Below are 16,954 nucleotides of genomic sequence, written 5' to 3'. Positions count from 1 at the left end.
CCTTTTTTGAAAGGTTTCTCAATAACTATTTACTTTTTAAAAGATTCTCCTTTTCCTTGTCTTCACAGCCAGTGGAGAAAACTCTTTGTTATCTGTGTGCACAAATGTATGGAGGACAGACACAAATATTTACCCTACTTATTTGTATTATTCAGAGTAAGATTGGATGCCGTTTTCAACCCAAATATGCGTAATAGAAATGAGGAGCTGTGAGTGCTGTGGGAGTATAAAGTCTTGAGAAACCCTTGTCAGAGCTGGCCTTCCCATTCCAGGGAGAATGCTCTACAGGAACACATCTACATAAAATACAGGGGTTTATTTGGCTAAGTTGCTACTTTTACATCAGTATATCTGTTAGAATCAAAGTGAGCCATCCATGTTTTATTCAGATAGGCTGCTTGCTTCGACGATGCTAATAGACTTGAGTCATGTTTTTAAATTCCCCTTCAGCTATTGTAGCTTCCTCTCGTTGCATTTGGTTTTCTCTTTCTCTCTTCAAGCTGTTGCTTGCAAGACATCTCTCTCATTACTGGCCATTGTTTCCTCCCTCCTTCCAGCCTTTCACACAGAATTGGAGGGTTTCATTTTCCCACCTTTTAACCTTCTATTGTTCTGCTTCTATCTGCACCCCTGACCCAAATTCCTCACACAAAGCAACCTCCCATCCTTGGGGACCGAGGTTTTATTTTGGCTCTCAGGTAAATTCTGATCTGTGTATCTGTATCACTGCAGGCAGAGCTTCAGATATTTGCAGGTACTGCCACATTGAGCCTGACAATTTTTCTTTTTAAAAAGGGAAAAGCCATGAGATTCAAGCTCTTTTGGATCATAATTTCTACTCCTATTACCTTCTAACCTATCAAAGAGGTGTCAGACATTGGCTCTGACATGTAACAAGTTTTAAGCAATACCCAGTAATTTTTTAATGTAATCTGAGTAGAAGATTCTCTGTCTCTACTTGATGTTGTATAAGCATCTCAAAGTAAAACCCTGAGGTGAACATGTCTCCCTTCTGCAGACACGTGCAGCTCTTTGAGTGTTTTTCTTGCATTAGTGCTGTAATCTTAGTGAAGGCTTATTTATAATCATATGAGCACAGCAAGAAAGAAGGATTTTCATTTCCCATGATTTTAATTTCACTTATTTGTTGCATCTGTATATTCATCAACTTTTAAATTCCTTTGGAATGTACCTACAAACACACCTTAGATACTTTGTTATTAAAATACTTGGGAATTGAGTGAGGTGTTTTCTGCAGAATTGGAGAGCTTGGCAGTGGCCGGTTTGCTCCATCACACAAAAATTTGCCTGTGGTTGAGCCATCCACACAGTTGTGCCTGAGCTGAGAGCGTTCCCAACTCCTTGATGTTGGTTTTTAGGGATGTTCTGGGAAGAAGTTCCTTGAAAGAGCAGTGTGACACTGGCCCTGGTCACAGAGAGTGAAGTCTGGGGACGGTGTTGTAGCGGCAGCGCCCGGTGACGGAAGGGGTGTCTGGCACATGGCTGTGGAACTCACACTGCTATTTTTTGGTTTTCCTTCTAATTGATAGCTCCTGCCATCTGTTCCCGAGTCATCCCTCTGCTGTCCTTTCCTACACACAGTCTTCTGCCCCCATTCTACCCTTCAAACTCAGCCTGTCTGCCTGAAGGCTGCTGGTTGATACCACGGGTAGTTGGGTGCTGAGAAGTTACTACCAGTGGCAACAGAGATACCATTGAAGTTAGGGCAGCTAAGGCTCCTCCAGCATCATTTCAGTGGGCTCAGATGCTTCTCTCTGGTTTAACTGCAGCTCCCTGAGAAAACTCCCCAGATTTTTTGCAGCAAAATAAAAACCCCAAACTCTTTGCTTTATAAAATAGATTTAATTTTTTCACTGAGGTGAATTCCTAAATCTGTGTTCCCGACCACCTTGTGGCTTTCTGAAATAAGTAAATAATCTAGAAGCACTGTAGCAACCTAGTTTGGGTTCCCCCCTTTCCCCCCACAAAGAGCCTTTATGTACTTAACTGTCTATATATGAATCTCTCTTTTCTTGCCTAACTCTCCTTTTGGTGGCTTAGCATATGGGAAGCCTATTTTGTAGTGGAGAGAAATGCATTTATACATGCTAAGAACTGTATTTTTAACAGAAACCTAGATGTTAAAGGGATTTTTTCTGGCAAGAACTCCAAAATTGACAAAATCAAACAAGAATAAAATCAGGACAGTCATAGCTGTGTTCTGCCATTATCTGAGGAGCCTTAGCCCTTAGAGGTGTTGGTGGGATGATTAAATAAGAGCTTTGGTCATAATTTTGTGCTTTTTTAAAGGCATCCAAGTGTCCAAAAATAGATCCTCAAGAGTATGTAAGTCACTGATTTTCCACAGATTTCTAATGGGGGCTGTGGACTCAAATGCCTATAAAAATTGGGAGACTGTTGTTACAAATATACAAAAAATACTCATCAAAATTAACTTAGGAGCCCAATTTCTGTTTAAGGTGGCTTTTTCCTCTTAGACACATCCCCATGCAGATGCAGACACATCCCACACATTTTCCTGAGCACCTCCCAAAGGAGCAGGGAAATGAGAGTTTACTTCACGTCTGTTTAGAAAGGTCTTTGTGATTTTTAGGTTAAGAATGTTTATAGCTCATGGGTTATATTGGGGTTTTTGTACTACTATAGTCAAATGATTAGGTTTTTGTGCTGAGACAGCAATACCAAGACTACAGTTATGAGGCAGAAAATCTTTCAGGAAAAAGTGAAAACTGCTGGAATATTTTTTTTTTAAATTTCCCAACACCACAAAATTCAAGACTTCAGTTAAAATAAACAAGTCCTAATAAGCTATTAGCGAAAATGAGGAAAAACTCAAAAACTGCAGCTGCAACTATTCACTGACTTCCTTGATTGTCATATTTTCCCATTGTACAATAGTGGTTATTGCAGGAGGTTCTGCCATATAGGAAGAAATTATATTTCCTGCATTGGGGAAAAGACAGACAGTTAAATGGAATAAAATGATCAGTCATCAGCTGATACATCTGCTGGTGTAGGTCAGAAAGAATTGCCACAATTTCCATGAAACTCAATAATTTCAAGTGGCTTTCATATTTTTTTATGTTTTTCTAACACTGATTAGAAACCTCTAGATGATGAAATGTTATGGCTCTGGCAAGAATCTAATAAAAATCCCCCTTGGGATTGGTTTTGATTGACTACAGTTGCCTGTCTGTTTTTGTTTTACTGTATATGAACAGACATGAATGAGCACAATTGGGTTAACCCTGTCCTTGCTCTACTGCTGGGATTAAAGACTTTAAGCCACTGACACCCCTGAAAAGGAAATTAGGATTCCATTAATACTCAGAGTTCCTTTGTCATCTGTGGCTCAAAATATAATTTAGGGGGATTGGATGAAGATATTTGAAACTGTAAAGCACAAATGCTTGTAATTCAAGTTAGTGGCACAGTTCTGGTGTAGCAGTTCTTGTTCTGGAAATTACATTGGTTCTTCTGGGGGGCTAATTAATGCACATATTTATAAGTTAATGAATAAAAGTTCAAAGTTATTCTTTAGAAAGCTTTACATCTATTAAAAGTTAAGAAGAAGATTCTTCCTGTCAAATAAAGATGTTGGATGCTGTGTCCAACATTTCCCTTGGTAAGATTTTCACCTGCTAAGGATAGTTGCTTTTAAAAAGAAATTGAATCAAAACATAAAATTGTATTAGAGAAGCATTATTTTCTTTATAAATTAGACACTGGAATGTTAAATTAAGTTTAAACTATTCAATTAATTTTTGCTTACTAGTTCTTTTTGCTGTTATGTTAACTATGAGATCATTATGCATAAAGACATTAAATTCATTTAAGTAATTTATTTTCTGTCTTGAAGCAGTTTTCTCATAAGAAATTCCCTTAATTTTCAAAATAGATGCATTAATGATCATCAGAGAACCCTGAAATGGAATAAATATTTATTAACTGTTACAGAGGTTACGTTATTTATGACCAGTTTTTAATGTAGGTTACTGGTTTTTTTAGACATTGAATTTCCTGTTCTTTGATATCCTTGTATCTTAGATTTAACTAGATACGCTTAACATTTTTGTGATTTTTAGCATCTCCCCCTGCTTCTTATCTGCCTTTCTCAGTTATTTACACTTCCTCTGGAAGCATGCTTGCACTGCCCGGCACAGCTATAAATCAATTTTTTTAGAATTAGTACTTTACAAACTTCACTGGTTACACCTTGTGTTTTCTGGCATCTGCAGAAATTCAGCACTGAATTTAGCAAAAGAGCTTGATCAGGTTTTTTTCATTTTTATTTTTATTCTGTGCAAAAAGGAATTTTCTTTTATTCCAGTGCAATGGAAGGGGAAGGGGAAATAATTGGGCTTGTATCTCTGTTTGAGACTGGAATATAGGCCATGGGAAGATATTCTGTGTAGTGACAGGTTTGTCTCCCTTCTTAATGGAGTCATTGTGTGAAGATTAGTGTGACTTGTACTTTTCCTCAAATTGCTTCTTTGGAACATTGCAGTGAGCAAGGAAGTAAATAAAGAGGGAAAAGGGAATAAAGAGGGGAAAGGGAATAAATAGGGGAAATGAGATAAAGAGGGGAGAGGAGATAAAGAGGGGAAGGGAAATAAAGAGGGGAGGGAAATAAAGAGGGGAAAGGAAAAGAATAGGGAAAGGAGATAAAGAGGAGAAAGGAGATAAAGAGGGGAAAGGAAAGAAAGAGGGAAAGGAAATAAATAGGGGAAGGAAATAAAGAGAGGAAAGAAGATAAAGAGGTGAAGGGAATAAAAAGGGCAAAGGAAATAAAGAGAGGAGAGGAGAGGAAATAAAGAGGGGGAAAGAAATAAAGAAGGGAAATTGAATAGCAGAAAGGAAATAGATAGCAAAAAGGAAATAGATAGTAAAAAGTGAGTAAACAGCAACAAGAAAATAAACAGCAACAAGCAAGTAAACAGTAAAATCCTCTGTGCACCGAGAGTCAGCTGTGCAAATTTCGAGCTAAACACCTGTCCCCAGCAGCTCCCGCTGTCCAGGCTTCCCCTGTTCCCAGTTGCAGCTGCAGAAATGCCTTTTCCCACCTTGGCAAATCCACGTTTGCCCCCCCGGGCTCTCTCCGGCCGCCCGCACCTCCCTCATCCCGCGCTGGCTCCGCACACTCCGGGCTGGGAGCGGAGCGGGAGCATCGTCTGCGAGGCTGTGGCGGCGGCAGGTTCACATGACTAATGCTGGGAAAGATAGCAGGAGCTTCTTTTTTTTTTTTTTCTTTTCCTTTTTTTTTTTTTTTTTTTTTTTTTTTTGAGGAGCTCCAGTCTGTGCACAGTTGGCTCCCAGCTGACAGACAGAATGTGGGGTGGGCTTTGTCACCAGAACGCTGGGTACTGCATGCCCAGCTATGCTCGCAATTCCACGGTGCCCAGAAACCTGCTGCTTATGTCAGAGTGCAGCCAGCCTGAACACATAGAAATTGGGTAGCTTGAATCATTTTTATTTTTATTATTATTTTCTTGGGGTTGTTTTTTTTTTTTTTTTGCCTCTTTCTTCCCAGCAAAGGTTATGTAATGAGGGGATTGCTGCTAAAGTAAAAAGGGAAAATGAAGTCTTTGTTAAATGCCTTCACAAAGAAAGAAGGTAAGCGATGAAAGCAGAACACTTTGATGTTTCAGACTGGTGTTTTCTTGTGTACATTGAATATGATGGGTTTAGTGACTATAATTAATCAATTCCTGCAATTTCTTTTGCAAAATCATTTGATGTTAGATGGTCCACTAAGGCAAGTGGTTATTAAAGCTGGATGTGACTTTATTCCTTTTAGGATTTTCTCTGAAGAATCAAGTAGTTATAGAAATGTTTTTGTTCCCTAAGAAATACATTTGGAGACACGTTAAGGATTTTCCAGGGTGAATTTTGTCAGTAAATGGTGCTGAATTGCCCCTTCAGATGTATGAAGTACCAGGAATAGAACTGGGAGAGCTGGAGAGAGGATTGTATGGTACTTTCAAGTATGCTTTTAGGGATGATAAATTTAAACTTTAGGAGCATGTAATTAGTTCAGGCATTTTCATTTCATTTTATATCAACTGTTTTTCCCAGACAAGTTTTGTAACAGTTAGACTTACAGTTCTGAATGTGGGAAATATTAGGGAAAATCACTGTCCAACTGGGATTAAAGCGTGGACATTTGCATTTCATCATATTGTGTTGTAGTTATTTTAATTTTATTATTGTGAAATTAATATAAATAATGCCGATAAGAAGAAGCTAAAAAAATATCCACCCACTTACAGTTTGCAGATTGCTGGGGAAAAGAAACAGTTGGGTGGAATATTAATCACTTCAGGCTCCGAAATGCTTATTTTTAACTCTTTCTATAAAAGATTTGTGTTAGACAAGCGTCAATTGGTGTAATTAGTTGTCCCCTTTCCTGATTATTTTCTATAGTAAAGGCTAATTTTGGTCGTAGTTCCCTCCTTAAGAACAGAGCATTAATAGCAAAGCAAAAGCTAAACTCTTAAATGAGCATGTAAAATCCTTCTAAGGCACATAAGGGAAAAAGAAGACAAGGGTACCTGGAGAGTGGTTTCTCAGTTCTGTTGGTATAAATGTGCTCAGCAGCTCTCTGTCCATCTTGTCACCCTGACCCTCGTGCTCTCTCCCCTCCCACCAGGAGATATCCCACCAACCTCTCCAGAGTCCCAGTAAACATATCCAAACCATTGGCAAAATTTAGTTTTATCTATCTGTGGTTGGAAGGCTGGGCAGGCTGCTTGGATAGTCACCTGTTTAGGTTCATGGAAAATTAGAATCTAAAGGTCAGACTCAATTTTTGCTGAATCCAAGGCAAACTTTGGCGACCCTGAGACAGCAGGATTAGACCTTCAGGTGGCAAATGTGCCAAACATTCCCTATATTCAGTTTTGTGTGCTTTCTCCTTGACTGGATTTTGCTCTATTGTACCTGGGAAGGATCCTTATCTTCAATGAAGTAATTTCTAGAGTCAGATTCCAAGTGCCAAAAATATAGGAGTGCAGAAATGTCACATCTCTGTCCCCTACATCGACCTAAGGATCTGTATATGCCAATTTGGGAACTAAATGCTTAGAGTTTTCTTTAAGTTGGCACTAACCAGGGCTTTTACTGTGACATCTAAAGCACCCGGGTGCTCTCAGTGACATACTCAACTGCTTTGAAACCTTAAAAAAATATGAAATGTGAAACACTTGAAATGCCATGAAAATTATACAGAGTTTCTACCACTTTCCAGCATAAATATTGTATTTCTCTGCTTTATCCCCTTTAACAACTTTTAAAGAATGCTTCCCTCATTTCAGCCTTGTCTCAAAGGAAATATGGAATTTAAGCCCTTTCTCTCTGCTCACACTGTTCTCTTGTTTGGTTGTTCTGATGTTGAGTTGTTTACTAGAGAAAGTTTCATCTCATTAGAAATACAAAGGATGCTGTTTTAAAATATTCAGAATTGTAGTTAATCATAAACTGATTCTGGTGAAAATTATATAAACCGTTCTTCTCCTTGCAGTTCCATCTCTATTTTATGCTATGAGTACACTCTCAGTTTTGCTCTGAAACCTTAAATTTTGCTTTGTTCTCTCAATTAAAGGCTCTATTTCAAGACAGGACAGATTGATTCCTATGTATATTCATATTTATGTGAATTTATTTACTTGCACAGTATGACAGACATTCTTATTCTGTTTTTTCTGTGGTTTTGAAGGATATTGAATGAGTAGACATTTCTGGTACTTCATAAATTGCACTTACTGGCACTTTAGACATGTAGGATGATATTTTGTGGGGCTTCTTTACCAATTTAAATATGATTTTTTTTGAGAATTACAGCACCTCAATGAAGTCCTCAGAATAATGCCTGGCTGCCTTTTGTTAGTTTTACTATTGTGACTTTTCAGATGTAAATATGTGCACTCTGACTCAACTCCTGTGACCCCACAAGCTCCACTGAAATAAATTAATGAGGGTGGTTGCAACAGTGGGAAGCAAGTCAAGAACGAGTTTTTGTGGTCAAATTCTCTATTACCTTTTGATAGGACAGGAAATATCACATCTAGTGATGTCTGGGTGTCTTTTTATGAGGAAATGTACCTTTTAAGTTGCACTCGGAACAAACTACTACAGGGAGAAAAGGTGATCTGGAAAGCATTATCTGCTTGTGCAAGTGTACCGGGAGCACTGATGAGGGGATGGACCCTCTGCTCTGTGTCAGATTTTTACTGCCCTTACCTTGTTTGCTGTTGTGACTATTTCATTAATAAGTATTTTGCAGCCTTTGGATAGAGTCATGTTCCCTTTGGGACACTGCATGTGACAGTGAGTGTATTCCCCTGGGGTAATATGTTCTATATACAATAGTAATTGATGTGGTAGAAGTGCCTAGATTAGAAATAGGGGAATACCTGGGGATTACAGCAGTGTAATAGAGTTCTACCAGGAGAAGAAGCCATGTCCTCAATTTTTAACCTGGAAGATAGGGATAAGGTGATTATTAACACTACAGATTTCAGGTTAGGCCTGAACTTGTGAGGGACCAGTTTGGGTACCAGCTGGGGGAAGGAAGGTGCAAGTTCATAACTCAGAAATTCTACTGGTCAACCCTGTTCTGTGCCTTCCTAATAGAACGTGACAACACAGCATGAAAATGAAATTTCTGAACGTCCAACTTGGCAATAATGAGGTGAATCCCGTTTCCTAGACCATAGTTCAGGCTATTCAGCTTACTCCTGACACTGGTGTTGCTCAACTATTCATCCAAGCCAGTAAACAGGTTCATGTTGCTCTGTTGTTTTCAATTTTACTGATGTTTTGAGGATAATGAGTTCGATCAGCTCTGCTGGCAAGGTAGAGTTTCTGTCTCTGCAGAAGAAACAATGCCATATGTTGCTGAATTATATTATGTGGTGGTAAACACATATGAGTGGTGAAATCATCTGAGATTACCCTGAATGCCTTTCTTCACACAGTGCCCTTTAGGGAGGCTCCCACCTATTCCAGCAGAAGGCGGAGACCTCCGAACACCTTGGCAGCCCCTCGGATCTTGCTCCGCTCCAACAGCGACAACAACCTGAACATCAACAACCTCCCTGAGTGGTCAGCATCCTCCTCTGCCTCTTCACACCGCAGCCTTTCACCTCATCTGCTTCAACAGATGCAGAATAATCCCAATGGAACTGTAAAAACCGTGGGGAGTTACACTCCGTCCTCCCGGAGCCGGTCACCATCCCTGAACAGGCTGGGAGACGATGCCAAGCGGCAGCAGCACAGGCACATCAGGTGACTTTTTGACTACTTGAGATATTCCTTAAGTCATTGTGCTGCATTGCCACATGTTTTATGTTATTTATATGCCCACTTTGCACTCTATATAATGTATAGGTATTAAATCTCAACACAGTGGACCACGTCCAAGTGTGAATATTTTAATTGGAAGCACCAGTCAAATCCAGTTGTTTCCTCACAGGGCTCCAGCAGCCAGGCAGGCGTTACAGTTCAGCAGAGCTCAGCAGTGACTTAACACAGGGTTCACACCTCCAAATCAGTGTGCTAAGCTCTCAAGATCTTCTAATTGTTGAAATAAGGATTGGATTTAACAGCAAAGTAAAATGTTTCTGGGATATTGGTCATACCTGGAATTTGTGCTGGAGCTGCTCATGGGTGATGGAACAGAGGATGTTTAAGTTCTCTCTTGTGTAGATGTGTGCTGAACCAAGGAGTAAAATAGAGGGAATAACTGGAGGCTGGCCTAGAGCAAAGGGGGCTTCTTGAGATAGTGGTGATAGATGTCATGGACTTCTTTCATGATTATCTGTGCTGAAGGGTTTTGCATTACCTATGGCTTTGCTGCTCTTCCTTTCCTCTTGAATTACAAATGATTTAGCAGGCACTCTACACAAATATCCTGCAGCCACGTCCCACTGGAGAGCAAATCCTGACTAATTAGAGTCATGTGTTTTTTAAGTAATATAATAACACAGAGGACTGAGTCTGAGTTTTGATCTTAAATGGGAGCTGCAGCTTTGAGAAGCCACTGCCCTCATTGTGAGGAGGCAATTACAGCTTCACTTTGACTCAGGAACTCCATCTGCCAAGTGTGCAAGAGATGGGGCTTCACCAGGATGAGGGATGTTAAAGTGTAGAGCTGCCACAGTGAAGGTATTAGAACTGAGCACTGAGGGAGAGTTGAAGCTTACATGTTTTGACTAAACACATTTAACTCACCAGTCATTTAAAATATCAGACTTTATCTGTCTTGTTTCCTAGTATTAAAAAGAAATCCACTGTTCAGAGTAGAAAAGGACTCGAGCATTGTCAAGAAATGCAGCTGTTGGTTTCCCTTTGTCATTTGTAGGTGTAATGGATCTTCACTGGAGTTTTCAAGTCAGTAAAACAAAATGTCATGTAGTTCACACTGTCTCTATTACCTTGCACATTCTTCTTCTCTCCTTGGCCATAGGCATTCAAACTGGCAAGCACTATTTGTGATAGTAACAATGCTGCTGGAGGGGGGAAATAATGGTGCATTGTAAAACAAAGTTGTCTGAAGTGGAAGAAAGACTGAAACGAAATGGAAGGAATGGGATATGAATTTCTTATGCCAGTGTTTTCATGCAGCAAACTCATCTTTGTTGTATGTTACAATAGTGGCTAAAGCTCATTTGGGTGCAATTTGGGTGCAATTTGGATGGTGTTTCCTCACAGAGCCCAATATCAGCTAAAAACCAGTTTGTAATGAGAATTCAACTGGGTGAGGTGACGGCCATGAGGTGCTTTTCAGAGAACGAGCTTTTGTATTCCACTGGATTATACTGATGCCACCAGAGTGGGAGGTTTTACCTAGGAGTCAATGATTATTTCAGCTGGAAGGGATAAAAAGAGCCTTTTCGTCTATATTCCTGGGATGACACACTTCAAATTCTAGAAATATAGTCAATCCTTTGAGGTGGGGGTAACAGTTAGAAATTTTTTTGACTGAGTAAACATTTTTTTGCTTTGATTTTATTCAACCGCTTTCCTCTTCCCTTCCTGAAAACGAGCACAAATGCTGGTGGAAACCAATTTAATACCTGAGAGTTTGTGGAAATAAAATTTTGATCTTCCTCCTAGTGCATCAGTATCACAACTACAGTTTCGATGTGCCATCAAGACTTGTTTCAGAGGAGTCCAGAGTATGTGCAAGTACTGAGAGGAGAGCTGGAGACTCTCTAAATTTAACAACTAAAAGGATTTTATATATAATTTTTCCTACATATAATGCCTTTTCTTGCCACAGGCCTGTTTTGCAGTCATGAATGGCACCTTGCATGACTTTCCTCACAGATTTTGTTTAACTGCATGACCACCTACTTACAGTCAGCTAAATGTGGGAATTGTTGCTGTCTCTGCTTATTATTTGCAAATAATAACATTCACCATAAAGCTGTTGCTCCCGTGAGATGAAAAAGCCCTTTTTGACATAGCAGTAGGTTGGGTTGTGGAACAGGAGCAGCCAGAAGGGGCAGAGTAATGGAGAAGGTCAGAGTTTGACAAAGGGTTAATGAGGTTTTTGGCGTTTGTGCTGTGGAAAGCGATGCTGGAAGGAATTCATGTGATCTTTGCAGCCTGTGTGGCTCAGGTGTTTCATCTTCTCAAGTGAAAAGAGAAGAGATTTACATTAGATATCAGGAAAAAATTCTTCCCTGAGAGGTTGGTGAGACCCTGGCACAGGTTTCCTGGAGAAGCTGTGGCTGCCCCATCCCTGGAAGTGTCCAAGGCCAGGTTGGACGAGGCTTGGAGTAACCTGATCTAGTGGAAGGTGTCCCTGCCCATGGCAGGGGGCTTGCAATGACCTTTAAGGTCCTTCCAACCCAAACTGTTATATGATTCTCATGAGGCTGTTGCTTTTCATAGCAAACTGATTGTGTAGTGGGATGGGGAGGCAAAGGAATGAATGCCCTTCCTGTGGAATGTGTCCCACAGTGATTATGAAGGGAGGTTCCAAGACAGTCTCAACCAGGGATGAGCTGTCAAGGATGGCCACCTTCTTCTGGGAGAGAGGGGAACATGTCCACACATCATCTGAAATCTCTGCATCCTTCTCCTGCTCTTCCTAGCATGGGATTTGCTGGGTTTGGAACCCAAGCAGATGAAAAGAAGGGAGAGGAAAGATTGTTTATTTTAAAAAATCCTCTACCCTGCAGCCCTGATTTCCATTAGTGGGCCTGTTGCATGAGAAGTTATGCATTCATTGTGTGGGTTAAATGTGTCATTTCCCTTTTCTCCTTCAGTAAGAGAGAAAATGAATGTATCTTCTGTGATAGCAGTTAAAGTAGATGCAGGGAGAAAACATTGTGAATAGCTGCTACCAGACGAGGCAGAAACACAGCTTGATGCAAGTGGAAATGGGATGTGTAGCAACAGTTTATAGATCTGGATTTTTTTATGGCGATGAATGTTCCTTCACTTACAAGGAAAAAGAGCAAAGAACTGAAAACCAAATGACATCTTTCCCAGTCTTTCTTTAAACGACTGTGAGAGTTGACTGAGGTTTCTGATGCAAAATCCTTCATAGATATGCAACCAGAACTCACTGTTAAACTCCTAAGTATCATTATTAGCACCTCTTCACAGTAATGGAAGAACAGAACTAGATGAAATGGGGATCCTATTCCAAACGGTGAAGAAGTTACAGCAGGAAAATGGAAGTGTTCCTGATAGGAAAGATTCACTGTGTTTGGGTTCTTCTGTACTCACCGACTTATTGACTACTATTTTGGTAGGAAATTGGTTAAAAAAACCAAAAAGGGTGAAAACCCAGCAAACTCTAGCCCTTTTATTTCATTTTACTTAAAGCAGTTTGAGATATTTTCTTACAAGAAAGGAAGCAGAGTGTTAAAATGCTAAATCACCATGAAATGAGCCTTCTTCCTTTGTTATACTATTTTTCCCCTTCAAATCTTTATTAACATTTTCCTTTCTCATGAATATTTTCTGGTTTTGGACTTTACGTGTAAGACCTCAAGTTTTAATGTTGGGTTTTTTGAAGTTGAATAGCAGTGTACTGCAAGTTTGTTATGTTATCTCCTATAGGTTTCCCACTCTCTTTAATATTTGCCTCTTTTTGTATATTTTTGACAGTTCATTTGTTTTTCTAGAGGTTTGGTAATGATCTTATACATTTTTCACCACCTTTCAATAATTTCTTCTTTATATACCGTAAGTGTGTTGGTTGATGAGCTGTGGCTTGTTCTGAAGTCATTGAGTGAGTTAGTGTTTGCCATCAAGAAAAAGTGATATTTTGGAGAATATTTGCCATAAGCACCATGCTTTGTGAAGGTCTAAATTTAGCTCCAGGCTTTGGAGTGATGAAGTAACTTGATTATTCAATCCGTTTAGTTAATAATTCAGTTCTCTCACTTGTTCACTCAAAGATATCCATTCCCAACAATAATTGTAAATACTGAGGTTTTCAAGTCATTCTGACAAATGGAGGTTCTGGTAATGTATGATTTGCATATAAATTTTAAATTTCATTGGGCTCTATGAATGTGCAAGCTTAATTTGAAGAAAAACTAAAAACTTTAATATTGTGTATTTTCTGTTCCAGGACATTATGGTCAGGCGGATGTTGATCATGTTTCATATTGAAAGGTTGCAACCATTAAAAGCTTCTGTTTGGCATGAAAACCCTGTATTTTTTTTGAAGAGTTAGGTGTCTCACTGGAAGACAATTAATTTGCTTAATTCAATCCTGCTAAGTGATGGTAAATGATTAACTTTCCCATTTTAAATAAGCTGTTAATGATGTTTAATTTCAATTTCCAGTGCCATTTACAGTCCTAGTGCCAACAAGGATACACTGTCTGCCTTGGATTATCAGGGTCCCAAACGGAAGCTTTACAGTGCTGTTCCTGGAAGACTTTTTATTGTAGTAAAGCCATATCAACCTCAAGGGGAAGGGGAAATTCACCTGCACAAAGGAGACAGAGTCAAAGGTGAGTACCTAGTTAATTTTGAATATGCATTTTTCTTCTACTAGATGGAAATTTTATAACAAAATTCTATTTTGGGGGAAAATAACCTATTCAGTAGAAATGCTTTTATGCATTTGTTTCTTTACAGGGTATTTTGCTCCTAGCTGTGTTTTAGAACCAATGCATATTTAGCCACCATTTTAACTTTAAAGTCCTCCTAAAAATCAGAAGTTTGTACAGTAATAGCAGCATTGTCTCTTACCCAGAGCATGTAATATACTTCTGTAGTCATTACAGAACGACCACTCCGGGGCTTTGAAAGGCTGTAAACATGTTAGCTTTCTAAACACATCAGGAAGGAAACAGGGATAAGAGCAGCTCTGTTTTAAGCCCTTTCCTCATGGAACAATTTATTGGCTAAGTAGAAAATGTCCTCTCGTGAGACTCCGTATAAGTAGGTAGGTAGAATCTAGTGTAAACGTTTTGTGGAGGAAGCGTGGTGGTGCATGTTTAATTTCTGTCCACTGGGGCTCTTCCCCAGCTAAGACTGTACTTACATCAAGGCCAAACTTTGCGTTATTATTTTGAAGGCAGTAAGTACATCCACATACAGATGAGAAAGTGGGTGATGTGGTGTACAGGACTCACCTTCCTGAGGGTGAGGTGTGATGCAACTTCAGCTCTGATTTTGCACGTCCAGGTAAAACTAGTCATGGAATAAAAAAGACTTTTTCAAGCCATGCAAATCAAACAACAGTTATGGAAATCAAACAAAAGGGAATAAATTCAGTGTCCTAAATAAAAGTGTTAAGCTCCTGCAAATTTTTGTGCAATGGAAACTACTTATCTCACAAAGGAAAACTTCAAATACCTCCTCCCTTGAGCCTGCAAAGAGTAGTTGGAAAAAAACTAGGGAGCCATTAGAAGGTATTTTTGCATTTTTATTTTTGGATGTACTGATTCTGAAGTGTTTGTGGGTTTAATAATTTTTGTTAACTCAGAAGGTGTAGGACAGAACTCTGAAGAACACTGCACTTGAAGGTAATACATGTGCAAGATTCATTTTATTTGCAAGAATGAAGGAGGAAGGTTAAACTTAGAGTCTGTAGGGCTGAAAAGATAATTTTGCTGTTCTCAAGATTGTTCCCTGATCAAGTAGGAAGTAGTGATTATAATTTCCCAATTAATGGAAGTTATCTAGGCTAGAGTCAAGTAGAAGGCAAACTCTGAGGTTGTGGAATTGTTTGGGAATGCCAAATATCAAATTTGACAGCTTTGAATGTTTGGGAACCAGCTTTGCAGGCATACAGTGTGTGAGAATAAATGCAAGACAAGTAATGCAGAATAACTTCCTAAAAGCCTTCAGGTGTCAAAGGAATGGATATGATCTAGAGAGAGGTAAAGTTACATTATGAGTAAGTTTCATGCAATAATATAAAGCAAATTAAAAGCAAATGTGATGTTTTCACACCTCTACAAAAGAACACTGGCTCTTGGGTTAAAATGGGAAGGTCTGGGGTCTTCTGTGTAGAGTTTGGAGTTCTCACTGGAAGGGTGAAGGAGCAAGGCAGTTGAGAAAGATGCTTGTTGGGCAGTTACATGAAAATGAAAAAAATGATTTAAAAAAAAAGAGAGACTTAAGCACACCCCAGAGCTTTGCCAGTACCTATAAAGGATGAAATTTTGGGGGCCATGAGTGGTAGTAAATAACTTTCTGAGTGTGTCTATAGGGATCTAGGAAGAGTCAAAAGACAAAGAATGAGTGCTGTTGAGCACCATCATCTATTCTTTGGGGGATCTTGTACACAGAGGTGTTCTTATTGGATTTATGTAGGAATATTTTTGTTCTGTAGAGGATGTAAGATCAACATAGATTCTTCTCACTGGAATAAGACAATAGACACTCCAGGCAGTTCTGGAGAAAGACAAGATAGAAACTGTGTGTCCTGGCAAAAGAGGAAATATTGTAACAACTTGCTTAGGATGTTGAATTTTTTAGTCATTCATCATCTGGCTGCTGGTTTGCATTGGGATTTGAGACTATTATATGCAAAAATATCCCAAGAATAAGGAGTTTAAATTCAATTTCAAGGAAGAGTTTAATATTTTAAAAAAGTTAATTCAGAATCCCTTGGTTCTAAGTTGTTATAATTAGTCCACCTTTCAAATTTTCTTACTGTGGTTTGTTCTAAGTGTGAGACCAATGATTTTTGTGGGGGCAGCAACCAATGGATGTCAAAATGCTGAAATAGAAAATGAGATTATGGCTGTTTTTTATTATTATTATTATTATTTCTGGGAAAATTGTAAGCTTATGGAAGAAAACCTATAAATTAATTATTACTGTTAACAAAAGGGGGACATGCTCATCCAACATCAAATCATCCCTGCAGCAGTTATTTTTTCAGCTTTAAGAATATGGTTTGCACTTAGAATTAAAATCTGGTAGAGGTCTAGCTTTTCAAGGTATGTTTGTTTTAAATCATTTTAGAGAACTTTGCTGAAGCAAAGCCTAGTGAGGTTTCTATAGATGTCAGCCTCCTTTTAGGGAGTTTGGAAAAAGAACAAGTCTATATAGAGAATTTCAGAGCTAGTGCTTAGGATTAAATCTTGTGAAACATAATTTAAGGCTGTTTGCATGGCAGGGCTGGGACACTGTATGACACTCTCAGTGCTATCAAAGGAGAAACTTCCAGAACAAGATTTAATCCTATTTTATGTTACCATGTCAATGATTCCTCAGTTGCCACAAAAAAATATGTCAGAATGGACACAGCAAGGTAATGTAGAGAACAAAGAGTTCAGGCAAAAAGACAGTGATACTTTAAAAAGGTCTCAGTTGTGTAACAGTGTTGAAGAAGCCACTCAAACCTAGCATTTGTGTCAAAAATCCAGGTCCAGTTAAACCTGGATTCCTGTCCCTGTTTCAATAAAAATGTAATTATTTATAGAGAATAAGTGTAGTGATAGGA

At 39.0% G+C, this 16,954-nt stretch overlaps 1 protein-coding gene across 4 annotated transcripts in view; it reads left to right on the top strand.

Moving 5' to 3' along the window:
• Positions 1–16,954, top strand: part of SHANK2 (SH3 and multiple ankyrin repeat domains 2) — a 339,413-nt gene that overhangs the window by 123,279 nt on the left and 199,180 nt on the right. For 2 of the 4 annotated variants that reach the window (XM_051776898.1, XM_051776896.1), the window contains exons 1-3: positions 5,547–5,634; positions 8,997–9,306; positions 13,834–14,003. In XM_051776898.1, the coding sequence (XP_051632858.1) occupies positions 5,598–5,634; positions 8,997–9,306; positions 13,834–14,003 (517 nt within the window). In that variant the 5' untranslated portion in view covers positions 5,547–5,597. Of the gene's footprint in view, positions 1–5,546; positions 5,635–8,996; positions 9,307–13,833; positions 14,004–16,954 lie in introns of those variants that run through there. The other 2 variants (XM_051776895.1, XM_051776897.1) reach the window with 1 other exon arrangement.

Source organism: Manacus candei, unplaced genomic scaffold (genome assembly GCF_025592945.1).
Source record: "Manacus candei isolate 608988 ecotype Guabito, Panama unplaced genomic scaffold, ASM2559294v1 h1tg000009l, whole genome shotgun sequence".
In the NCBI taxonomy this organism is placed as follows: domain Eukaryota; kingdom Metazoa; phylum Chordata; class Aves; order Passeriformes; family Pipridae; genus Manacus; species Manacus candei.
The sequence above is the reverse complement of the archived record's forward strand: the minus strand, read 5'-3'. Positions and strand labels throughout refer to the sequence as shown.